Here is a 26817-nt window from a genome sequence, read left to right as displayed (position 1 = left end):
GTGTAAGTGTGTGGAGGGCGATGCTGTAACTTGACTTCAAAGCTGATTTGTCTTCATCCTCTCTTTAAAACAGGATCACTCAGTTTGTTTCAGTGATTGTTCACTTACACACATGCTGGAGAATCGGACTCTAACATTTGAGCTCAGCAATATCAGTGGTGTGGCTTCCTTCATGAATGGACCCAGTTTCACCTCAAGAGGAACAAAGTATTACCATTTTTTTAACATTAGCTTATGTGGGAATGAGGTAAGTTTTTGTTTATCTCTCCATGAATATTTCACTTCGATCTCATCTGTGATGTTGCAGATTTGCTGAAACAGAGAGAGATTTCTGATTGGGAGCATGGGAAATGTAAAATCCAGAGCACTTTGCTGATGTTGGTTATTCATTAGTAATAAATCCACTAAATCGCCCACCCAAAGTAAATTTAAACATTTAAGGTGCTCAATTCTTATTAAACAAAGCAATGAGTTTAGACGCTTGTATTTTGTATATTTTTGTGTTAAAAGTGGTTTCGCAATGAACTGTGCAAGGGAATTGCAATCTGAATGATGCCATCAGATTATGATGTGCAGAATTTTACTCTTTCTAGATTAAAGAGTGTTTTACATTTTATGGGACAACATTCTGATTTTGAGTTTTGGACTTTTCCGGTTTATTGGAGCTTGCAATGTTGCAGTTTTATTCCCACATTTTCAATGTGATACAATAACTAGAATGTATTGAATCATAGAATCACACAGTACTGAAGATGCCCTTCAGAATATCACGACTATACTGCCAAAGACACACTGAATCTACACTACTCTTACTATGAGCACATGGCCCATAGCATTGAATACATCATGTGCTCATCCCAGTACTTTGTGAAGTTGTGAGGTTTCCTGCCTCAGCTACCCTCCCAGACATTCTCCTCGTAATCTTTTATAACCCCTCAGCTTGTCTGCTGTAAAGAAAACAGCCGAAGAGCCTCTCTTCATTGCTAAACTGCTCCATCCCAGGTGAATTTCCTCTGCACCCTATCCAGGGTAATCGCATCCCTCCTACAGAGGGACACCAGAATGACACACAGTCCTCCAGCTGTGGCCTCAAAGTCCTGTACAGCTCTGACCGAACCTTCCTACTCATTTAAACCATGTGTCGACTGATAAAGACACGTCCCATATGCCTTCTTAACTTCCCATTTAACCTGTCCTGCCACCATCAGGGTTTTGTGGACTAGCACCCCAACTTCCCTCTGTTCCTAGTGTACAGCCATTCATTGAGTACTCCCTAGTCTTCAGAAGTACTCTGTTAGCTGTGAAGCACTTTGGAATGTCCTCTGCTTGCTATTTGATTGCAAATTCTGATCCCCTTTAATGCAACACATTAAGGTCTGTAATATCTGAGGAACATCAGAAATTATAGAGTCTAAACTGATCCAAAGGCTTTGATCATTTTATCTTAAACATTGTTAAAGTTACTTGAGTGTCACAGCATGTATTTGGATTACAGGTTTTAAAAAAATTTCAGTGTATTAATTTCTCAACGCTTCTCAATTTCTCAACCCGTAATGTTACATGCAGCCTGTAAAAGGCATTTTCCATAAAGTCATTGGTTTTAAGTATTAATGCTGAACTGTTTGAATTCCTCTCTCTCCTTATAGGGGAAAAAGATTGCCATTTGCTCTGATAATGTAACTGATGTAACGGTCCAGGATGTACACAGCGATCCCAATGAATTGGGCAATTCTGTTGCTTCTTTTGTCTGTCAATCGACGATCATTCCCTCAGATGGGAGGAGTTTCCGAACTGCACTGTCATCTCAGTCTATCAGTCTGGCTGATGCCTTTCTAGGTCAGTGACAGTCACGTAATTTTAGAACAGATTTAGAGAAGCTTCTTTACCTGAATGTTAGAAAATATCACATGTCATTCAGTAGGATGCATGACCTGTGTTTCTTAATAGGTGATAGTCCAGATCTTCTGGTCTCTGGATACTCTGAGGTGGGAAATACCATATCAGTCCTGGTGCACTGGCTACATAGGAATTTCCTTGGAAGTTAAAATTTCCGATGGACAGTTATTGAGCATCAGAAACTCTCTGACTTTTTAAAAATTTGGTTTATTATTGTTACCTGTGCCTAGGTACAGTGAAAAGTTTTGTTTTGCATGTGGTAAAGCCGATCATACCGTATTAAGATCATTGGGTGATAGAGCAAGGCGAGGAATACAATGTTACGGCTGCAGAGACGGTGCACAAACAACAAGGTCAACATTAAATTTAAAATTTGAGAGTTCCATTCAGAATTCAGATAACAGAGGGGAAGAAATTGTCCTTGAATCTGTTGGTGCGTTTGTTTAAACTTTTGTATCTTCTGCCTGGAGGAAGCGGTTGGGAGAGATTAGAACCAGGGTAGGAAAAATCTTTGATGATGTTGGCTGCCTTTCTAAAGCAGCGATAAGTGACGATGGAGTCAGTGGGTGGAAGGTTGTCTCCCATGACAGAATGTGCTGTGTTCACAACTCTCTGTAGTTTCTGACTGTCCTGGGCAGGACAGCTGCAGTAGCACACTATGATAGAATGGTGCAGCTAGAAAAATTGCTAAGACTGATTTACAATGTCTTCAGCCAGAATGAACCTTCCTTGAACTACTGCAAGCGTACCCCTCTTTAATTAAGAAGACTAAAACTGTACACAGTATTGTAGGTTCCCTTTCACCATGACCATGCACAGTTATACCAAGATTTCACTACTTTATATTTCAGCTTCTTATAATAAAGGCCAGTTTCCCATTTATTCCCATTAGTTGGTGTAAGTGCATAATGACTTCTTGTAATTATGTAGAAACTACCACATCCCTCTGTCCTGTTGCGTTCTCTCTTTTTTTAGCTATAAAATTAGACATGCAGCAGATGATGTAAGTGTAAACAACAGCTGGGTACCACACTGAGTAAAATATTTTTTTCAGCATGGTTTGTATTTCTGTGATTAGCAATGATTCACAGTCAGCGGTCATTTATTGTACTAAGACACTCAAGAGAGTTTCTGGGACTAGCCCCACCCACAGGCATAGGAAGTCCCTCCCTCAGACAGCTGCCAGCCAATCTGGTTGCCCGGCTGTGGAGTTGCCCCAGCAACAGCAGAAGCAGGTGGTGATCCTTGCTGGGACCCAAAGGACCCCCAAGAGAAGGAAGGATTCTGGACTTCTGTCCAAACTGGAGATTTCTGTCAGGGATCCTGCCAAGGGGAGGGTAGAAGAAGGTTCCAGAGATTTGGGAGGCACAGCAGGAGTGGTTGTCATCTCATGGGGTGGATGAGGGTTGATGTACTTCTGGTGGACACAGGGGGCAGCTCCTTAGTTCCTCCCCTCCCCACCCCCACCAACTCACACCTCCTCCCTTCCCATCTTTCGTCCTGAGCTGGTAGAGGTGAAGGCTGGGAGTTATGTTTTCTTCCTCACCCTATGTTCAGGTGGCAGAGGGGAATGAGGTCCTTAAATAGTCTTTAGCTGGTAATTTCAAGGCCCAAATAGGCCTAAATGTGGTTCATTTCCTGCAACATTGACACTGCTCAGAGTTGTGTGCAGCAGCCCTGTTTTGGCCCTGGCTTTATTTTATATGTGTAGCAGGGGGTGGGGATGGGGAGGAGATGCAAAATTCACACCAGCTTTTCACCTCAACCGGTCAGATTGACAAAATCTTATGGAGGGCAGGGAGGTGAAGGACAATATTTTAATTGAGTGTCATATTACACAAAGAGAAAATTATGTAAAGCGTCCTGACCCACTGAGATTTTGATCTGGAAGTCAGGCCCCACTCCTCCTAGATTTATGACAGCATGATGATTTAGTACCTGAAAATACTTCAATTTACCTCAGACTGACTGCTCCGGGTTCAAGATGGCAGGGAGTAGCAGTGCAACATCTGGCCTCCTGCATGGAGCCTGTCTGCCCCATTCCCTTGTACTTTATTCTGACTGTCCCTGCTTTTTCTTTCTTCCCTGGTGGGCTCGGCAGTTTCAGTGAGGGTTTTTCCCTGTGGCAGAGGGCACCATGTTAGTGCTCATGGTAATGGCGGTGGCGGAGGGAGGCAAGGTTGGGCTGAGTGCCCGATATGGGGATCCGGTAGCTTTAGGCGGTGGAGGCCTCGCTGAGGTTGGCCCAGCATGGACGTTGTGACAGCGATGTCATCAGTAGAGGCAAGATGGTGCCTCAGAGTGGCGACATGGTTCTGTGGGGGTGGTATGGTGGAAGGACTCCAGGCAGGCAGACTGCTTTGTGCTGGTGATGGTCTTCAGATTCATGGTGAAAGATCCAGGCCCATGGCTAAACACTTAAAAAGGACCATAATATTGAACTTTTAACTTTATTTCTTTATTTTTCTGCTTTATACCTAAGGCTTTATACCTTTCTACCTAAGATGGCCCAGGGAATAGTGACATTGTACTCTTTTCACTATACTCCAGTATCCCTGTACTTGAGTACACATGACAATAACATCTAATTCTAATTCCACATGATAAAAACAAACCAAAATAGGTTCCTTCAGTAACAATAAACAACAACAATATTTACTGTGAAACTTTGAAATGAACAAGAATGAGATTTCTAACTTATAATTCTTAAACAATACCAAAGAAGGATGAGAGGTGACTTGATAGAGGTGTACAAGATGATGAGAGGCTTAGATAGAGTGGATAGCCAAAGACTTTTTCCCAGGGTGGAAATGGCTACCACAAGGGGTATAACTTTAAGGTGATTGGAGGAAGGTTTAGGGAGATGTCAGAGATTGGTTCTTTACACAGAGAGTGGTGGGTGTGTGGGATGCTCTGCCAGCGATGGTAGTAGAGTTCGATACATTAGGGACATTTAAGCGACTTTTGGATAGGCACATGGATGATAGTAAAATGAAGGGTATGTAGATTAGATTAGATTAGATTCCCTACAGTGTGGAAATAGGCCCTTTGGCCCAACCAGTCCACACTGACCCTCCGAAGAGTAACCCAACCAGACCCATTTCCCTCTGACTAACACGCCTAACACTATGGGCAATTTAGCAAGGCCAATTCACCTAACCTGCACACCTTTGGACTGTGGGAGGAAACCCACGCAGACACGGAGAGAACGTGCAAACTCCACACAGGCAGTCACCCAAGGCTGGAATCAAACATGGGACGCTGGTGCTGTGAGGCAGCAGTGCTAACCACTGAGCCACCGTGCCACCCAAGATAGTCTGATCTTAGAGTAGTATAAAACATCGGCACAACATTGAGGGCCGAAGGGCCTGTACTGTGCTGTCCTGTTCTATGTTCTTTTAACAAATACACACACAGACACACACACACACACATATGCATACAAGCACAGACACACACACACACTGATAAACTAACAAACATAACAGAAAAAAAATCAGAATCAAAATTTTATGAGTGAATAGACACAATATTCAGGATAGCACAGTTCTGTACCACCAGTCCAAAATAACTCAACTGGATTCGTGTGTTTCCCAATCCTCAGTCCTTTGACGATGCCTCAATGGTTATTACACAGCGACAATCACTCTGTAGTTCACTGGTTGCTTGGTTGGACTTTGGTTGGGTTTTAGAATTATTTTTTGCAGTTTCTCTGCATGTAGTTGTTCTGCTCTTTCAGCAGAAAGTTGAAGGATCAAACTTTACAGAGAAAGAGGAGAGGGAGATCAACACAGATACTGTCTGGAGGTGTCTTTGCTTCCCTCTCACTGTTCGCAGGATCAGTCTGACCAATCAGAGGGTTGTTACTACGCTGAGCCCTTCTGGTCCCACAACAAATGATGACTGAGCTTTTGGACTCAATGTCCCCCAAAGTATGCATCACTCATTGTTTTTCCAAAGTTACAAATAGCTCCTGTACTTTCTCTGCCTTGTAAAGGCAGGGTCCATTTTTTTCAGTCAATGGACCAAAACTTTTAAAAAGTCTTTAGCAAAAGGGGGGAAAGAAAGATGGAATTCTGAATTGAAAAAGAAGTCAATGTAAAATGAAATGACATGTTTAAAACATCTCTAGCAATAATTAAATCTGAAGGAATGAAATGCTGTACTTGTTAGAAGTTAGTTTGTTGTTTGATAGTCATTAAGACTTAACATGCCAATACAAATTCTAGAATGGATATATGTTAATTTTTCCTGTGAATTTAGCATGTACTTTTCAGGTAAATGCAGTAACTTTATCCTGTTCCATATGTTTCGAGACCAGGGTACGTTTTTTATAGGCTGAAATAGTGGACTGAACGAGCTGTGTAACCTAAAACCAGTGCTGTATCTGACTCCAGGTTTATCTGGGAATGTTTACTCACTGGAGATTATGGCTCACTTCTTCAGTAACACTGAACATTAATAAACCAATGTTTTCTCATACTTTGCACTAAATATTTTGTCTTGGAATTTGTGTTTTGCCAGGAGCAACTGTTGAAACATCCATTCAAAATGTTACTGCGAAACCAGAGTACTTTCCTGCTCCTACAAACCACATACCTGACATCCATTTCTTCTACATGTAAGTGGACAGGGTGTGTTAGGAGCACTAATCAATTTGTGCAGCTTGATAATTTTTGGTGGCTTATGGAACATGACCAGTAGATGATTCCCCACACACTGCCTTTCTGAACCCCACAAGGACAATAGCAACTGAGTGTTCCCAATGTAGAGACCTAGGATAGTACGGTGGTCAATCTCCACTTTATTAATTTGCTAGCTGTTATTTGTATCATATTTTGACTTGAGCAGTTTGATTGTTCAAAGGCATTGTAAGAGTTATAATGAAAAGGGTGTAGGTTAAACACAATGCTGACTTGGAAATATATCGCCGTTCCTTCACTGTCACTGGGTCAAACTCCTGGAACTCCCTCCCTCATGGCATTGTGGGTCAAGAAGGCAGCTTACTCCCAACTTCTCAGGGGGCAACTAGGGATGGGCGATGAATGCTGAGTCCAACCAGTGATACACACAGCCCGTGAACAATCTTTATAAACATGAGGGTTGTCACTTTTGATTGTGTTCCAGTAAATGTTTATAACTAGGTAGAGCAATGTGATTACTGCCATAACAAAACCATTTTCATCCCCCATCATAGGCTTCCCCCAAACTTGAGGTAAAAAATGAGGTCTGCAGATGCTGGAGATCACAGTTGAAAATGTGTTGCTGGTTAAAGCACAGCAGGTCAGGCAGCATCCAAGGAATAGGAAATTCGACGTTTCGGGCATAAGCCCTTCCTCATTCCTGATGAAGGGCTTATGCCCGAAACGTCGAATTTCCTATTCCTTGGATGCTGCCTGACCTGCTGCGCTTTAACCAGCAACACATTTTCAACCACGACTTCCCCCAAACTTGACCCAACCATATGCAATCTGATCCTTATGCTCTCTGATTGAAATATGAGGCTGGATTCTAACCTTTGACCATGCTGGTTGTGACAGAGTGAGAAACCCTGGCTGCCTGTCATTTCATCCCAGATTTCCAATTATTGTGAAACTCACAGATTGCTTCTTTTCTCTGATGTTCTTTTGCAGACTCTGAATCAGGTTTTGACTGGTTCACATGTGGAGGATTTTGAGGTGAAGCCTAAAGGATTTCATTGTCTGATTTATCACTGCAGGTCATCTCTGTCAACAGCTTCATGTGAAAATGGCCGTGGAACAGTCATAACAATAAGATGTGATCCAGGAAAGGAGGGGAAAGGAGAAATCTCTGTACCAAGGTATTCATTACATTCACTGAATGAAAAGTAAAGTTGCCGTAGTTCCCACTCTCTCTCATGGAATGGCCTAATTTATCTACAGCTTAACCTGAGGGTCACCATACCTCAGGTGAGGGGAGAGGTTACCTTCATGGTAACAATGGCAATGGGAATCAAGCCCATGCTGCTGGCATCACCAAACCAGCCATCCAGCCAACTCAGCTAACTGACTTCTATTGCTGAATCTAACATACATGTTATGACATGTTGTAATGTTAATATTATGATATACGACAATGAGGCAATTTGTATATATCAATTTACTCATGTTAAAGTTGCTGTCTTTTAATAGTAAAAACATGCAAGCTGCCATTCTCCTTTCTTTCTCTTCCCTCTCACTCCTGGTGTCTTTCATCTCGTCCCATACTTCTTTCTGTTTCTCCTTGCTTTCTCTTTCCTGCTTTTGTGGATCAGTTCAGTTGATGAGATTCTTGGCCATTGGCTTCAGAGCTGATAGGATGTGTAGTTATTCCTGTATCCACACATCCTTCATTCTCCAACTGGCCAATTCCTTTGCCTATAACAGAATGTCTAATCTATCCACTGGAATAAATTTAACATAATCACTGGAACTAAATGGACAGAAATATGTTTGCTGGTAGATTCCTAGGAGACAGCACTGTTCTTTTGCCCTTCAGTTGGGGAACCCCACTGTTACCCCCCCATTGGGTAGCAATTGGGGTTACTTAGAGTCATACAATTAAGAATTCTAGAATCATGGAATGGTGGCAGCACAGCGGGAGACCATTTGGTCCGCTATGTTTGTGCTAGCCCTCTTAATGAGCAGCCCAGACTCATGCCAATTTCCTGTAATGAAAAATCCATCTGGGTAATTAATGCCCTTTGGGGAAGGAAACTGCCATCCTTACCTGATCTAGTCTACATGTGACTCCAGACTCACAGCAATGGGGTTGACTCTAAACTGCCCTCTGGGCAATTAGGGATGGACAGTAAATGCTGGTCTAGCCAGTGATGCACTCAACCTGTGAATGACCACTTGATGGATTTTATTTTCCCGTTCTAAAGAATGGATTCCTTTTGAATGTAAACTTGCTCAGATCTCCCTACTGCACTGGAGTGATTTATTTTCCAAAGATTGCTTCCCTGTTTTATCATCACCTGCTGGGAGACTTCAGGAGACGGGAAGGTTTATCAGGGAGAGAATGTTACTGAGAAAGGGCCACTCGATCTGCAACATTAACTTTGATTTCTGTCCACAGATCCTGCCAGGCCTTCTGAGCATTTCCAACAATTTCTACTTTTGTTACTGATTTTTACAGCACTTTTCATTTTTAGACAATAGGTGCAGGAGTAGGCCATTCAGCCCTTCGAGCCTGCACCACCATTCAATATGATTATGGCTGATCATTCCTAATCAGTATCCGCTTCCTGCCTTATCTCCATAACCCTTGATTCCACTATCTTTGAGAGCTCTGTCCAACTCTTTCTTAAATGAATCCAGAGACTGGGCCTCCACTGCCCTCTAGAATTTTTGTTAGAGAAACATCCTCCCAGTTTTCTCCGTTGCGGGAGCTGTTTGTCTGACTGCAGTTTCTCTTTCTGATCCAGTGGCTGTCCGGGTGGGACATGTGATGGATGCACATTCCTCTTCCTGTGGGCAACTGTCCAAGCCTGTCCACTCTGCACAACAGCTGACTACCATGCAATCGAGGGAGCTTGCAAAGGGGGTCTTCAGGTAAGCTGGAGGAGAGAGCTGGCAGAATATTACATCGTCGAGATGAATCCTATATTTAGCAGCGTTGCATGTTCATAAGGCAGTGGTCATTTCTCAAATATTTATTGTTCATTATTTCATGAATGGGCATCATTAGATTTAACGAGTAAAGTACTGGGTTAGAATCTTAAGGCAGAATCTTACAGGGCTCTGACTGAAGGGGGTGATAGTGATGTTGATGGCAGAATCAGATGAGAATTCTGGCAAAGCACATCTCAACATCGGGAGCATCTCGCTCCAACGTTTTTGCTTATGCCAGTCAGTGTGGTGAGATTTTCACAAGGCAACGTGAGATGCCAATTGATAAGGATGAGTGCATGTTAAACACTCAATTAATATTCAGCTTCTCATCTTAACAAGCACACAAAACAGACTCAACAGTTAGAATTCTCAGCATGGAAATCAGTACGGGTGTTCTCTGTGGGTATTGATCACACACACCCACTGCATATCAACGAACATTGGTATTCAACACCTGCCAGTCTCTAGGAACCCTATGGCACCTCTCCAATCCACTTAAAGGCCACTCTGCCCTTCAATGGTGCCCCTCGGGCTACCCAAGGAACACTCATTGTAATGCTGCAGCAAAGACACTGTGTGCTCAGGACAAACCCCACATCCCACTCCAGCTCAAGGAGACCACAACTCCCACCCCCCTGCTGCCCAGCTCAGGGACCCTGTCAGAGTGCTCACTCAGTCTGAGCTGACCCCGATGCTCACGGTGCCCCTGCCTGGCCTTGCTGTTTAATGCAGGCACAGAGTCAGGAAGTTTGTTGTATTTGTCATTAGTCCTCTGTCAAGTCAAGGGTGATAGCCTTGGTTCAGGGAGTCCTGGCACTGAAGGTCAAGGGCAGCCTCTGATACCGATCCAGGGGTTTAGGCACGGTTAGTCAGCAGCTCAGAGCGGTCGGAGTCAGAATGCTGTGCACGGAGGGAGTGACGGGATAGCTATCACACACTCCACATCCCGCCTCGATCTTTGTGTGCTGTTGGGGGCTGTTTTCCTCCTGGACTGAGAGAGGGACAGGTATTCAGGGAGATGGCAGATGTTACTGTTGGTGCAGGTGAAGCACAGACGGCAGGCAGGGTTAGTGGTGTTAGTGTTCGGGGTGGGTGAGGGGGGAGGTGTCGCAAGAAGTAGTGAGAGTGGTAGAGCATGAGCCTTGGTGGGAGGTTGGTGCAGTAGCAAAGAGAGAGAGAGAGGGTGAGGGTGAGGCTGCAGACAGAGAATGGCAGTGTGGACCTTCTTCCTGTAGCACTGGACATTCAACCAGATGATGAGACTGTTCTGACCCAGGTGGAAGCCTGGCTCCAGGGCGGTTAGGTTCTGGTGTTGTAGCCTCCTTTGCTGATCCCAGGGTGGGTGGGGGGGAGATGTTCCCTGTTCCCTGTCCCCTGTCCAGAAGGAGCTCCAGCTCCTGCCCACAAAGCAGGGCACAGCTACCCCCTGTCCGGGTCAAATGTCAAGAATTGTGCTTTAAGCTTCCTGAAGAAGGGCTCATGCCCGAAACATCAAATCTCCTGCTCCTTGGATGCTGCCTGACCTGCTGCACTTGTCCAGCAACACATTTTCAGCTCTGATCTCCAGCATCTGCAGTCCTCACTTTCTCCCAGAGCAGCTTTAAGGTAATGTTATTGGGTTAATTACCCAGAGGGCCAGCCGAGTGGTCTGCACTGATGGTAGTATTTAAATTCGGCTCATCATCAGCAACGACACTATCATTGATTGTTGTAAAACCTACCTGGTTTGCTCATGTCCTTTCGGGAATAATATTTACTGTTTCTACCTGGTCTGAGTACATGTGGCTCAAGACCCGTTGCAGTGTGGTTAACTCTTAACTACCCTTTGAAATGGATGAGCAAACCAATTCCAAGGGCAATTAGGGATGGTAAACAAATGCTGGCCTTACCAGCCTCGTACAGGCCTGATAAAAAAAGTCAAGACTAAGTGAATATGAGGAGGAAAGGGCTTGATGAAGATGGAGGGAAGAGATGTGGGAATCCGTATGTTCCATCTGAACCTCAATGTGTCCTCATTACAAAATAACTGTTAACCCATCAGTGCACCCAAAGCTTGTTCATCAAATGGCTACTCAGTGTAAGATAACTTTACTGTCCCCACCTTAGCGATAATATTTTGCATATAATTATTCCAGAGCCCTTGTCATACAACCTTTGCAGAAGTTATAAGGCCTTAAGAGAGAGGAGCAAAATGAGGGCATTTGGCCCATCGAGTTTGTTCCGCCATTTAATCATAGCTGATATCAATCAGAGATTGAGAGATTCATGTTGTCTCGAGGAATTAAGGGCTACGGGGAGAAGGCTGGTAAGTGGAAGTGCCCATCAGCCATGATTGAATGGTGGAGTGGACTCGATGGGCCAAATGGCCTTACTTCCACTCCTATGTCTTATGGTCTTATATGTTTCTTGCCTCCATTTTCCTGCCCTTTTCCCATAACCCTTGATCTGCTTGCTAATCAAAAACCTATCTATCCCTGTCTTACTGCACTCACTGACATGGCCCCCACAGCCTTTCTTTCGCAATGTGTTCCACACATTAACCAGCCTCTGGCTGAAAGCATTCCTCCTCATCTCAATCTGAAAGGGTCATCCCTTCGCTCTGAATAGATTGCCCAGGGTCATTCTTGTTATCCTCAGGGAAGAGGCAGGAAGGCAGAGTTGAGAATGATCAGATTAGCCGTGATCTTATTGAATGGCAAAGTGGAGTCAATGGGAACCCTCCAACCACAAGGGATGAACTCAGATTTCTCCAGTTTCCTCATTTCCCCTCCCCCCACCTTATCTCAGTCGGTTCCCTCAACTCAGCACTGCCCTCCTAACCTGTAATCTTCTTCCTGACCTCTCCACCCCCACCCCACTCCGGCCTATCACCCTCACCTTGACCTCCTTCCACCTATCACATCTCCATCGCCCCTCCCCCAAGTCCCTCCTCCCTCCCTTTTATCTTAGCCTGCCTGGAACCCTCTCCTCATTCCTGATGAAGGGCTTATGCCCGAAACGTCGAATTTCCTGTTCCTTGGATGCTGCCTGACCTGCTGCGCTTTAACCAGCAACACATTTTCATCAATGGGCTGAATGGCCTACTCTGCTCTCATGCTTCTGGCCAACCCATTTATCCAACACTTGAACCAACAAGCGAACGGTGTTCCCTTGTTATAAATTCTCAGTCGGTCGGGCTGGGACGTGTTTTTCAGGAAGATGGAAGACCACCCATGGTAAGCGATCTCATATTTTGCTGCAGTTGTTTTAATCATGAAATGTAATAACTTCTCATTTTAGGAAACCACGTACGTATGGAAGGAGCCGAAAGTGTGCAGCAAAGGTGTCAAACTTCCTGCAAAAAGCATCGCCAACTGTGAGATGATAGATTTTTGGCTAAAGGTTGTTGTAGGAATCGGAGCTTTTACTGCAGTGCTGCTGGTGATATTGACCTGTTATTTCTGGAAAAAGAACAAAAAGTGAGTTTACAGAGAAATGACCTGAATGTTTGAGGATACACGGTATTTATTTTCAAACAAATGTCATTTGATTCCGTTTTCGTAAGGACGTTTTGCTGGAACTGTTGGTTGGGCCACAGCTCGAGTTATTGTGTGCACTTCCGGAACCCACCTTAAAGGAGGAATGGGATATCACTGGGAGAAGGTCCAGGGGAGATTTACCAGGATGTTGCCCAGGCTGGAGAGTTTCAGTGATGGAGAGATTGGACAGACTCGGGTTGCTTTTCTTAGAGCGGAGGAGACTGAGGGGAGACAAGATTGAGCTATATAAAATTGTGAGAGATATAGGATAGACAGGAAGAATCTTAGTGGAGGGATCAACGACCATGGCACATTTATTTAAGGGTTTAGAGGGAATGTAAGGAAAGCTTTTTCACCCAGAGGCTGGTGGAAATCTGGAACTGACTGCCTGTAAGGGTGGGAGAGGCAGGAACCCCCATCACACTAAGATGTATTTAGACATGCACTTGCAATACCAAGACAGACAAGGCACTGGGCCAAGTGCTGGAAAACCGGATTAGAATGGTGAAGTAGTGTTTTTACCAGCACAGACTTGATTGTTTGAAGGGCCTTTTTCTGCGCTTTTGATCTCCTTGTGTCAATGATATAGGAATTTTAAGCACTGGGAGAGAGTATTCAAAAGTTAAATGCTACATGGGTGTTATATCAGCACTTTGACCTTGTTTAATTTTAGCATCATGGACATTCCCAATCTTAATCACTGGCCCTTTGGTGATTGTACTTCCTGTGGCCCAGACCCTAAACTCTGGAACTCCTGCATCAAACCTTTCTACATTGCTTTCCCACTTTTGAACACTCTGACCAAGACTTTGGCTGTCTATGCTGATACCTAGAGATGTGTCTTAGTTTCCTTTTACTCCTGTCAATCACCTTGTGAGTTTTTATTCAGTTACAGGTGGTATATAAATACTTGTTTATGTTGTTTACATTCATAAAAATTTTAGCAACAAAGTGGACTTGTGAAGGCACAAAAACAGAAATTGCTGGAAAATCTCAGCAGGTCTGAGAGCATCTGTGGAGTGAAATTAGAGTTAATGTTTCAGGTTCAGTAACCCTACCTCAGAACCGACGGTAGCTAGAGAAAATCTAGGTTTCTATACACAAAATAGGGTGGGGAGAGAAACCGATAGGTGGAGATAGAGCCCAAAGAGAGAGAAAAACAGTTGGACAGACAAAGGAGTGTTAAAGGTCAGTCTGGGGGAATCAATAGCTACTAATGGAGAACTATTAGTGACTGACAATGGGCTGTGTATCATAGAGTCCTACAGCACGGAGACAGGTCCTTTTGTCAAACTGGTCCATTCCAATCAAAATGTCCCATCAAACCTCACCCCATTTCCCTGCATTTGGCCCATACCCTTCTAATCCTCTCCTTTCCATCTATTTGTCCAAATGCCTTTTGAATGGTGTTAATGTACCTGCCTCAACCACTTCTGCTAGGAGCTCATTCCATATGCGTACCACCCACTGTGTAAAAATAACTTGCCCCTAAGTTCCCTTTTATTCTTTCCCCTCTAACCTTAAACTGAGGATGTGTCCAGTGGCAGCAGCCAATGTGATGACAAGGCCGAGAGTGTGGGGTTGGGGGGAATCGTGGGGAAAGGTTCTCAGGCCCGAAAACAGTTGAACTCGGTATTGAGTCTTAGATGCTGCAGGGTCCCCAAGGGGAAAATGAGGAGCGGTTCTTCCAGCTTACACTGAGCTTCACTGGAGCACTGCAGCAAACCTGAGACTGAGACGTTGGCCAGGAAACAGGGTGGGGTGGTAAAGTAGCAGGCAACTGGAAGCTCAGTCTTCTTCCACAGATAGAATGTAGATGTTCTGCGAAACACTCACCCAGCCTACACTCCGTTTGCCCAGTGTAGAGGAGACCACACTGGGAGCAGTGAGGGAAGCAGACTAGATTGTGGGGAGTGCAGGTAAAGTGCTGCCTCACCTGGAAGGTGTGTTTGGGTCCTTGGATACTCGGTAGGGAGGAGGGAAATGGGCAGGTGTTACACCATCAGTGGTAGCAGGGCTGTGGGGGTTGTTGGGAGTGAAGGAAGAGTGGACTAGGGTGCCCCGATGGGAATGGTCCCTGCGGAAGGTGGACAAGGGAGGGGAGAGGAATGTGTGCCTGGTGGTGGTGGAATTCCATTGGAGATGGTGAGAATGGTGGCTAATGATCCTCTGGATGTGAATGCTGATGGGATGGTAGGTAAGGGCAAGGGGTATCCTATCACAGTTGTGGCAGGGGAGAGAGAGGGGGGTGAGGGCCAGAGTGTGGGAGGTGGGTCAGAACCGACTGAGGACCCTGTCAACCATAGTGTTGCTTGGTTGAGGAAGAAGGAGGACTCGCCTCCATCTTTAGCTCCCCCCCACCTCACCTCCCTTCCTCGACATCTGTATTCCCATTTCTGGAGATAGACTGGCTGCTAACATCCACTACAAACCCACCAACTCCCACAGTTAGTCTGACTACACATCCTCTCACCCTGCTCCCTGGAAAGACTCTATTCTACTCTCCCAGTTCCTCCGCCTCTGTTGCATCTATTCTGATGATGCCACCTTCCCCCACAATGACCCTTAACCAGTCTTTCATCTGTCCAATGGATTTTCTCTTTATTTGGGCTCCAGCTCCACCTTACCCCTCCCCCTCACTCCACCCCATCTTCTGTACAAATCCATCCTTTCCCTAGCTACCATCAGTTCTGAGGAAGGGTCACTGGACCCAAGACATTAACTCTAATTTCTCTTCACAGATGCTGCCAGATCTGCTGAGATTTTCCAGCAACTTCTGTTTTTGTTTCTGAAGTCCAGCATCCTCACTTCTTTTGGATTTCTGTCCTTGTGAGGGATTTGTGTGTTCCACCGGCCCCTCCTCATTCTCAGTCTCGATTTGCTTTTTTCCTTTTAGGTTAGAGTACAAATACTCGAGACTGGTGATGAACACAAACTCGAGGGAAGTGGAACTCCCTGCAGCTGACAGCTGTGCTATAATGGAAGGTGAAGATAACGAAGATGAAATTGTTTATTCCAATAAACCTTCCTTACTGGGGAAACTGAAATCATTAACTTCAAAGGTGAGAAATATCCGTTTCTCTCTCTCGTGCAGTAGGTTTCTCTGGCTGCTACTTGTGCAGCTGCAAATGTGTTGCTGGTCAAAGCACAGCAGGCCAGGCAGCATCTCAGGAATAGCAGGCCTTGTGGACAGAATGCAAAATGTTGTTAAAGGATCGATTCATTTTACAGTTAGGAGAAAGTGAGGCCTGCAGATCCTGGAGATCCGAGTCGAAACGTGTGGCGCTGGAAAAGCATGACTGGTCAGACAGTATCCGAGGAGCAGGAGAGTCGACGTTTCGGGCATAAGCTCCTGATGAAGAGCGTATGCTTAAAACGTCGATTCTCCTGCTCCTCCGAGGATCTCTGACCAGTCGTGCTTTTCCAGTGCCACACATTTTGATTCATTTTACAGTTAGTTCAATATACAGATGTGGGGGACAAGCGCTAATATCCTCGGGTTAGTAATCCAGGCCAATGGCATTTAAACTCAATAAAATCTTGGAATTAAAAGCTACTCTAAGGTTCCCCTGAAGTATTGTACATCCCTTTACTTGAGGAAGGATGTAGTTGTATTAGAGGCAGTTCAAAGGAGCTTTGCTAGATTGAACCTAGAGGTGAGGTTTTAGGCTTATGAAGAGAGGTTGAGTAGTTTGGGCCAAGACCACACAGAACCTCATCACCTCAGGAGATCTCCCACCCGCAGCTTCCAACCTCATAGTCCGGGAACCCCGCACTGCCCGGTTCTACCTCCTTCCCAAGATCCACAAGCCTGACCACCCTGGCCGACCTATTGACAGCATGCTCCTGCCCCACTGAACTCATCTCTATCTACACTGTCCTATCCCCCCTCGTCCAGGAACTCCCCACATACGTTCAAGACACCCCCCACGCCCTCCACCTCCTCCGAGACTTCTATTTCCCTGGCTCCTAACGCCTCATCTTCACCATGGATACCCAATCCCTCTACACCTCCATCCGCCATGGCCCGGGCCTCCAAGCCCTCCATTTTTTCCTCTCCAGACGTCCCCAACAGTACCCTTCCACCGACACTCTCATTCGTTTGGCCGAACTGGTCCTCACCCGTAACAATTTCTCCTTCGAATCTTCTCACTTCCTCCAGACCAAAGGGGTAGCCATGGGCACACGTATGGGCCCCAGCGATGCCTGTCTCTTTGTTGGCTATGTAGAACAGTTGATCTTCCGTAATTACACCAGCACCACTCTCCACCTCTTCCTCCGCTACATTGATGACTGCATTGGCGCCACCTCGTTCTCCCGCGAGGAGGTTGAGCAATTCATCAACTTCACCAACACATTCCACCCTGACCTTAAATTTACCTGGACCATCTCTGACACCTCCCTCCCTTTCCTGGACCTCTCCATCTCCATTAATGATGACCGACTTGGCATTGACATTTTTTACAAACCCACCGACTCCCACAGCGACCTGGATTACACCTCTTCCCACCCTACCTCTTGCAAAAATGCCATCCCGTATTTCCAATTCCTCCGCCTCCGCCGTATCTGCTCCCAGGAGGAACAGTTCCACCACAAAACACACCAGAAGGTCTCCTTCCTTAGAGACCGCAATTCCCTTCCCGAGTGGTTAAAGATGCCCTCCAATGCATCTCGTCCACATCCCGCACTTTCGTCCTCAGATCCCACCCCTCTAACCGTAACAAGGACAGAACGCCCTTGGTGCTCACCTTCCACCCTACCAACCTTCGCATAAACCAAATCATTTGCCGACCTTTCCGCCACCTCCAAAAAGACCCCACCACCAGGGATATATCTCCCTCCCACCCCTTTCTGCCTTCCCAAAGACTGTTCCCTCCGTGACTATCTGGTCAGGTCCATGCCTCCCTACAGCCCACCCTCTCATCCTGGCACCTTCCCCTGCCACCTCAGGAACTGTAAAACCTGCGCCCACACCTCCCCCCTCACCTCCATCCAAGGCCCTAAGGGAGCCTTCCACATCCATCAAAGTTTTACCTGCACATCCACTAATATCATTTATTGTGACCGTTGCTCCTGATGCAGTCTCCTCTACATTGGGGAGACTAGACGCCTCCTAGCAGAGTGCTTTAGGGAACATCTCCGGGACACCCGCACCAATCAACCACACCGCCCCGTGGCCCAACATTTCAACTCCCCCTCCCACTCTACCGAGGACATGGAGGTCCTGGGCCATCTTCACCGCCGCTCCCTCACCACCAGACGCCTGGAGGAAGAACGCCTCATCTTCCGCCTCGGAACACTTCAACCCCAGGGCATCAATGTGGACTTCAACAGTTTCCTCATTTCCCCTTCCCCCACCTCACCCCAGTTCCAACCTTCCAGCTCAGCACTGTCCCCATGACTTATCCTACCTGCCTATCTCCTTTTCCACCTATCCACTCCACCCTCCCCCTGCCCCCGACCTATCACCTTCATCCCCTCCCCCACTCACCTATTGTACTCTATGCTACTTTCCCCCCCACCCCCACCCTCCTCTAGCTTATCTCTCCATGCTTCAGGCTCTCTGCCTTTATTCCTGATGAAGGGCTTTTGCCCGAAACATCGATTTCGCTGCTTATTGGATGCTGCCTGAACTGCTGTGCTCTTCCAGCACCACTGATCCAGAATCTGGTTTAGGCCAATACTGTCTTGAGTTTAGAAGAATGAGTGGAGAGTAATTGAGGAACATCAGATACTCAAGGGGATTGACAAAGTAGATGTAGAGAGGATGGTTCCTCCTGTGGAACAATCTAGAGCGAGAGGTCACAGTTTTAGGATTGGGGGCAGTAAATTTAAAGAGAATGATGAACTGAAGAGAAATTACTTCTCTCAAATGGTCATGAATCTGTGGAATTAACTCCCCCAGAGTGCAGTGGATGCTGGGCCACTGAGTAAATTTAAGGGCGAGATAGACAGAGCTTAAATGAGTCATGGGTTGAAGGGTTATAGAGAGCAAGTAGGGAATTAGAATTGAGGTAAAAACAATGACTGCAGATGCTGGAAACCAGATTCTGGATTAGTGATGCTGGAAGAGCACAGCAGTTCAGGCAGCATCCAAGGAGCTCCTCAGATTCTGCCTGAACTGCTGTGCTCTTCCAGCACCACTAATCCAGAAATTGGAATTGAGGCCATGGTTAGATCAGCCATGATTATATTAAATGATGGAGCAGGGTTGAGAGACTGAATGGTCTCCTCCTGCTCTTTATCATGTTATTATCTTGTGTGACAATAAATGGCATTTTATTTTATAATATCTTTTACTTAATCTCTTATGTTTTACACATATGGGGTTGAGAGCAGATCAGAGGGTGTGAGGATATTTGAATCGAGGATCGTGTAAGGGACGAAGGAAGGCGCAGGAGAGGATCGGGAGCTAGTGAATGAAGGTTTAGAATCAGCAAGGATGGAAGAGTGGTGGTATAAGGCAGGAGGGTGGTGAGGCGATCCCGAGTGGAAAATGGGGAGGGGGAGTGGGGGGGAGCAAACTGAAAACATGGCACTAGTCATATAGCACGAGGCAAGAGCAAATCCAAAGTTTTAATGTGAAGAAAATCAAACTCTTTCTTCTAATTAGTTAGGATTAGTTTTAATTTGGTATTCATTTAATCACATGGCAGCATTTGCCTTAATTAAATTATCAGAAACTAAATCTGATCGATGAATCTTTTACTACTTTTCTCACACAAGGACAAAGAAGATATTTTTGAGTCTGTTCAACTCAAGTCACCAAGAGCTCGCAATATATGAAGGTGGAAAATTGGCTACGGAAATGTTGGCAGTAATCCCTACAACAAAATGCAAGCGTGTGTACCAGCTTGAACCATGAAGACATCTCAAGTACGACTGTACCTGAAATACTACTGAAAAGAAACGTTTGCAAATAGGAACTGTGTGATTGCCTTATTGTGCTAATTGTAGGGAGTATCAGACGTAAGTTGCCAAATGTGATAGACTCTGCTGGTTGCCAAACTGACAACATAAATCTCAGGAAGAGCTTATATTCATTCTTTTTACTATGTCACCAATATAATTGGACATGTTATTTTTCTTCTACCATTTGTGTGGTTTGCTAAGTTATTTTTCTTTATTCCCTTGTTTCTCCTTGCAGTTAACTGCATTACTTTATTTCCCAAATTTTCAGTATAGCTGTATTGAGCTGGATACTGCAACAGTAAGTTCCATAATTTAAAGTGATGGATTTAAACTCTGGATTATGTTTATAATGTACAAAGCAGCAGGTAAGTCCGTGTCTCAATGATGAAAATAACCTTGTAATGTTTACAAGACAGTGAACATCACATTATTTTCTAAAAGTCCAGGGATCAGAGTTCGATTCCACCTCAGGAGACAGTCTCTGTGGAATTTGCACATTCTCCCAGTGTCTGTGTGGGTTTCCTCCAGGTGCTCCGGTTTCCTCCCACAATCCAAAGATGTTCGGATTAGGTGGATTGGCCATGGGAAAATGACAATACTGTGCAGGGATGTGCAGGTTAGGGGGGTTGGGGTTAACTGTGTGGTTACAGGGATAGTGCAGGGATGTTTGGGGTCTGGGTGGGATGCTGTTCGCAGGGTTGGTGTGGACTTGATGGGTCAAATGGTCTGCTTCTACACTGTAGGGATTCTATGATTCTATGAAGGATTCTGTGAAAAATCCTCTAACACTATCATCTTGTCTTGATTTGATAAAACTCTTTGTATTGGGAAGGTGAAACTTCCTGGAGTGTGCATTGAACATGATTCAGTCTGTATGTTATTACAGAAATTGAACATTTGTTGCAAATCACTAACAGACTGTTTAAAGTGTTGGTGCTGGGCTGTGAGAGCTGCTGCTCAATCATTTCTTCACTTGCAATGGTTTTAATTGACACTTGCTCATTGTGCCCTCTTGTGGCTGATGCAAGGTATAGCTGGTCCATGGTGTTCCCTGAAAGTCATTTGCAGCCTGTTACTTTGATCACCATCCTTTATGACATTTTACACGTTATTTCGGTAATGTTTATTAATGCTTCATTATTTTCAATTATTGACAATGAAAAAAGTAATGCTGCAGAGTTGACCACATTCAATGTATCAGTCGAAGACTGATTTGTTTTTAGAAACTGCACAGAAACGCAGGCTTGTAGCTCTTTGAGAAAAGTTACTGAAACGAGGACCCAATTTTTAATGCTGTCTGTTGTAACCGTGATCACTGTCAGAAATCACTAAGGGTTGGGGCAGCATGTTGCTAGGATGAAACAGACATTGGACTGTGGTACCAAAGGAAGCAGAAAAACATTGTCACATTTTTAAAATTCAGTGTATAAAGTACATAGTGAATCAATTCATTTCTGTACAGGCTGTGTAAGAATTGATCTGTGCATTAAATAAACATTATGGAAAGTTTAATAGATAGTTTTGCGACAACAGGGAACTGCTTAATAACTGAAGAAAGATTCTGAAGAAGTCCTATCAGACTCAAAAACTTGACCTCGTTTTCTCTCCACAGCTGCTACCAGATCTGCTGAGTTTCTTCAACAATTTCTGTTTTAGTTTCATATTTTACAGCACTGATTTGCTTTTATTTAATTAATAACACTATATGCCCAGGAAAGATCTTCTACACAGATTGTTCCTTCCACCAACCATCAAGTGGCAGCAAGTCTCATTAAAACCATTTGCAAATGTCGGTGAGTGAATGTATTAAACAAGTTTTACTTCATCAAAGTACTAATTGACGTTACCCCTTTTCCTCTAGATCTTGGTGATGTTATATTTAGCAGTCAAGCTTATCGTGTCACAAACTTGTCAACCCAATCAAAGTTTTGCTTCACTCATGAGCAAGGCAGAATAGTCACAACCCACCCTTCAGGTGACCACAGATACCTGTCGCTCTTATATATAAAAAAACTAGCCAGGTCAGAAATCCTTTCCAGGGCAGTGCTGTTTTGTATAATCAGAAGGAGTGACCGTGACTTTTGATCCTCAGTTCTGAAGTGTGCAATGTTTATGATAATAAATGTTTATGATAATAAATGATTTAGTGATTTGAATTTTTGAAATTGTGAAGTGGGGGTGCAATTTTTGATATAAATATGAGGGTGAAATGTTTCTTTGTAATTTTGTGTTTTTTGCAGTCGTAGATGGAGCGCACTGAAGAGACAGTGCTGCCGGATTCCCATTAGATTAAATCAAGGGACAGTTAATTTAGGTATTACAGTGAGTTAGAAAATTATATACATAAAGATATTTTAGTTCAATGAATGTCTTTTGACTAATGGGGGGGTGTTTTGTTTGTTATTTAATAACAGGCTAATTTGGCTGTAAAATCGAACTGGAAGATTCAGAGTTTAGAAAAATGATTTGAAACGAATGAACAAACATCTCAGCACACTTAGAGAACTGGAAGTGAAGAATGATATTTTGATTAAGTTCGTGGATTACTTCTCTAATGCACATATTTAATTTCTAGTAAAGCAGTTACTAGTTTTAGTTAGACATTAATTAGACATTAATTGCAAAACGTAAAGCTCAGTTGGTAGGATGACCAAGTTTACAATAGAGTGACAGCATAGGTTCGATTCCTACACTGGCTAATGTTACTATAAAGGACTCTCCTTCTCAATCTCTCCCTTCACCTGAAGCATGGTGAGCCCCAGGTTAAATCAGTCCCCCCTCTCTCTCTCGGAGGGAGCAGCCCGATGGTCCAGGAGGACTCTGGTGACTTTACCCTTTTACAAAAGATACTTTTGATCTGTGCATAACCATATTTTGACACAAGAGGGCAGTGTTTCCACGGTGGAGGTGATTGGTACATTATACTGTGTCTAAGACTATATCCTTTTGGCTAATTGGTCCCTCTGTCCCCACCTCCTCCTTGAGTTTCTGTTCAAACCTATTTTCATTTTGATCTGTGTAAGATCTGCACAGAATCAGCAGCTGGGCAACATTTTTAAAACATGGTTCAATTTTTAGAAATATTGTTTTTAAACAATATTCCTTAATGTGCTTGATAATTTTGAAGACTTTGATTAATACACTTAAAAATAGATTTATTGCAAAAAATAGCATTTTGACTCTCAACATCAGTTCACGACCTATGATTTTAAATATCTATGTGTACTTTTTAAACACATGCAGAGCTATTTTGTAAATTGGGGTAATCGGTTGTTTTTAAATTCTTTTTTTAAACTCAAACCCTTTCATGATTTACCGAACAGTCACTTTACTCCCAAAGATTCTGGTGATTGGAACTTGCTGAAGGATGTGATGGGTGGAACCTCAGCATGGTGATTTAACTCAGACTGGGGATGTGGTCCTCCTTTTGGGTCATGTCTTGGTGCAATGTGGTGCTTTTTAAAAAACTAGCACAATATTTCAGGGAATCTTAAGTTACACTTTAAATTTTTCTGATGTGGAGATGCTGATGTTGGACTGAGTGGACAAAGTTAAAGATCAGGTTATAGTCCAACAGGTTTATTTGGAAGTACCAGCTTTCAGAGCGCTGTTATTTTGTCGGGTAGCTAGTGGAGTAGTGATGTGGTGGAGTAATGATCTGACTCCACTCGTTACCTGATGAAGAAGCAGCACTTTGAAAGTTTGCACTAATTGTTGGACTGTAACCTGGTGTTGTGTGATTTTTAACTTAAAATTTCTCAATGCTTTATGCTAGTTTGTGCAGATATTGCAGAGAATAGCACCAAGAAAAATGATGAGGTTAACTGGGGAGTCCAAGTCAACATAAAACTCTGTATCATTTTAATTTTTAAAAAAAATTGTGTGCTTAGTTATAATAAATTAGTTTTTTCTGAATATTACTTGCACTGTTTGATATTTGTTGCTTTAAGTGCACTACTGGTCAATTTCTCCAAACACAATGAAGCATAAGTATATCGAGAAAGAAATTTATCTGAAGTACAAATATATGATGCTATGTTTAGAGACAGAGGTTACACCATTTAAAATTCTTTCCACGTGTTGTACATTCTAGTTTTTTTTGAGAATGTGTGCATTGTTTGTATATTTTGGAGTCATGCTTTATGTGTTTTTTTTCTGCCAAGTTGTACAGTCTTTGTTAACCACAATGGTCATGGTCTTTGCTGTCACCTTTCTTAAATAAATGTGAGCAGTTTTGGGACTTTCTGGTGTCTCATATTCTGTTCTTTAAGTTGACAGGAGTGCAAAATGGAGAGTGACCGATATCACACTTTCTCTCTCTGACCCACAATGAAATGGCACAGTAGAACGGATTTTTAAAATACTTTCATGGGATGTCGCTGTCTGGGCCCAGCATTTATTGCCCGTCCCTAGTTGCCCCTTGAGAAGGTGGGGGTGAGCTGCCTTCTTGAACTGCTGCAGTCCATCTGCTATGGGTTGACCCACAATGTCCTTGAGGAGGCAATTCTAGGGTTTTGACCCAGCGACACTGAAGCAATGGTGAGATATTTCCAAGTCAGGATGGTGAGTGGCTTGGAGGGAAACTCTGCTGCCTTTGAACTTCTAGATAGAAGTCGTCGTGGATTTTAGACCATAAGGCCATAAGACATAGGAGTGGAAGTAAGGCCGTTTGGCCCATTGCGTCCACTCCGCCATTTCATCATGGCTAATGGGCATTTCAATTCCACTTACCCGTAGCCCCGAGTTCCTTGCAAGATCAAGAATTTATCAATCTCTGCCATGAAGACATTTAACGTCCCGGTCTCCACTGCGCTCCATGGCAATGAATTCCACAGGCACGCCACTCTCTGGCTGAAGAAATATCCCCTCATTTCTGTTTAAATTGACCTTCTCTAATTTTAAGGCTGTGCCCACAGGTCCTAGTCTCCCTGCTTAATGGAAACAACTTCCCAGGGTCCACCCTTTCTAAGCCACGCATTATCTTCTAAGTTTCTATTAGATCTCTCCTCAACCTTCTAAACTCTAATGAATACATCCGAGGGTCCTCAGCTGTTCATCGTATGTTAGGCCCACCATTCCAGGGATCATCCATGTGAATCTCCACTGGACACACTCCAGAGCAAGTATGTCCTTCCTGAGGTGTGGGGCCCAAATTTGGATACAGTACTCCAAATGGGGCCTAACCACAGCTCTATAAACTCTCAGAAGCACATTGCTGCTTTTACATGCCAACCCTCTCAAGATAAATGACAACATTACATTCGCTTTTACTTAGTTACTTCAAATCTCTACAGTGTGGGAACAGGCCATTCAGCCCAGCAAGTCCACACTGACCCTCCAAGGAGTAACCCACCTAGACCCATTCCCTTATTTCTCTACATTTCCCCCTGACTAATGCCCCTAACGCTCTGGGCAATTTAGCATGGCCAATCCACTTAACCTGCACACCTTTGGATTGTGGGAGGAAACTGGAGACACGGGGAGAATATGCAAACTCCACACAGACAGTCACCCAAGACAGGAATCAAACCCGGGTCCCTGGCGCTGTGAGGCTAACCACTGAGCCACAGTGCCACTTTCTTAATCATGGACTCAACCTGTAAGTTAACCTTTAAAGAATCCTGGACCAGCACTCCCAGATTCCTTTGTACTTTGGCTTTATGAATTTTATCACAGTTTAGAAAATAGTCCATGCCTGTATTCTTTTTTCCAAAGTGCATGACTTCACCTTTGCTTAAGTTGAATTTCATCAGCCACTGGCTCTGCTTCCAGTCAATGCCATGGAGCACAGTGCAGGCCATGGCATTAAATGTCTTCAAGGCAGAGATTAATTCTTAATCCCACAAGGAATTAAGGGATATGGGGAGAGTGTGGATAAGTGACGTTGAAATGCCCAACAGCCATGATTGAATGGCTGAATGGGTTGAATGGCCTTATTTCCACTCTTCCTTATGATCATATGGAATGGTAGAGCAGGCACGAGAGGCTGAAAGAGCACAGCAGTTCAGGCAACATCCAAAGTGCAGCAAAATCAACGTTTCGGGCAAAAGCCCTTCACCAGGAATCCTGGTGCTCTTCCAGCACCACTACTCCAGAATCTGGTTTCCAGCATCGCAGTCATTGTTTTTACCTCGAGGGGCTGAATGGCCTTCTCCTGCCCCTATCTTCTATATTCCTATCACGTAGAAACTGAAAGAACTCTACCAGGGCTGTACAGGATAAATGCATGAAGGACATTCCAAATGACTTGAGGCTGCAGAACCAGGGCCTTAATGGGTGCATGAAAGGGAAGGCATGCCTGACTAACTTCCTAGAGTTTTTCAAGAAAGTCTCAACCAGAGTGGATAGAGGGGAACCAAAAGATTTGGAGAAGGCATTCAACAAGGTACCTCACAGATTCTTAAGTCATAAGGTCAAGGTGAAGAAGAAGACTTATGTTAGGATGAGACATGAAGGCTCAGGGGTCTTGAGAGTTACAAGTTAGCCAGAAAAGATCTAAAGAGAGAGCCAAGAAGAGTCAGGAGGGGACATGAGAAGTCATTGGCAGATAGGATCAAGGAAAACCTCAAAGCTTTCCATAGGTATATCTGGAATAAAAGAATGACTATAGTAAGATTAGGGCCAATCAAGGATAGTAGTGGGAAGTTGTGTGTGGAGTCCGAGGAGACAAGGGAAACCCCAAATGAATATTTTTCCTCAGTATTCCTGGGCCAGATGGGATTTATCCTAGGATTCTCTGGGAAGCCAGGGGAGGAGATTGCAGTGTCTTTGACTTTGATCTTTATGTTGTCATTGTCTTCAGGAATAGTGCCAGAAGACTGGAGAATAGCAAATGTTGTACCCTTGTTCAAGAAGGGGAGTAGAGACAACCCTGG

At 44.2% G+C, this 26817-nt stretch overlaps 1 protein-coding gene across 1 annotated transcript in view; it reads left to right on the top strand.

The window, feature by feature from the left end:
• The window catches only part of elapor2b (endosome-lysosome associated apoptosis and autophagy regulator family member 2b), a 127599-nt gene extending 105518 nt beyond the window's left edge, over positions 1-22081 (top strand). The window contains exons 15-22 of the mRNA XM_060842588.1: positions 74-247; positions 1647-1836; positions 6421-6517; positions 7616-7717; positions 9326-9452; positions 12792-12970; positions 15927-16092; positions 19757-22081. Coding sequence (XP_060698571.1) covers positions 74-247; positions 1647-1836; positions 6421-6517; positions 7616-7717; positions 9326-9452; positions 12792-12970; positions 15927-16092; positions 19757-19816 — 1095 coding nt within the window. The 3' untranslated portion in view covers positions 19817-22081. The remainder of the gene's footprint in view (positions 1-73; positions 248-1646; positions 1837-6420; positions 6518-7615; positions 7718-9325; positions 9453-12791; positions 12971-15926; positions 16093-19756) is intronic.
• Positions 22082-26817: the final 4736 nt, after the last annotated feature.

This window comes from Hemiscyllium ocellatum, chromosome 23 (genome assembly GCF_020745735.1).
Source record: "Hemiscyllium ocellatum isolate sHemOce1 chromosome 23, sHemOce1.pat.X.cur, whole genome shotgun sequence".
Classification (NCBI taxonomy): domain Eukaryota; kingdom Metazoa; phylum Chordata; class Chondrichthyes; order Orectolobiformes; family Hemiscylliidae; genus Hemiscyllium; species Hemiscyllium ocellatum.
The sequence above is the reverse complement of the archived record's forward strand: the minus strand, read 5'-3'. Positions and strand labels throughout refer to the sequence as shown.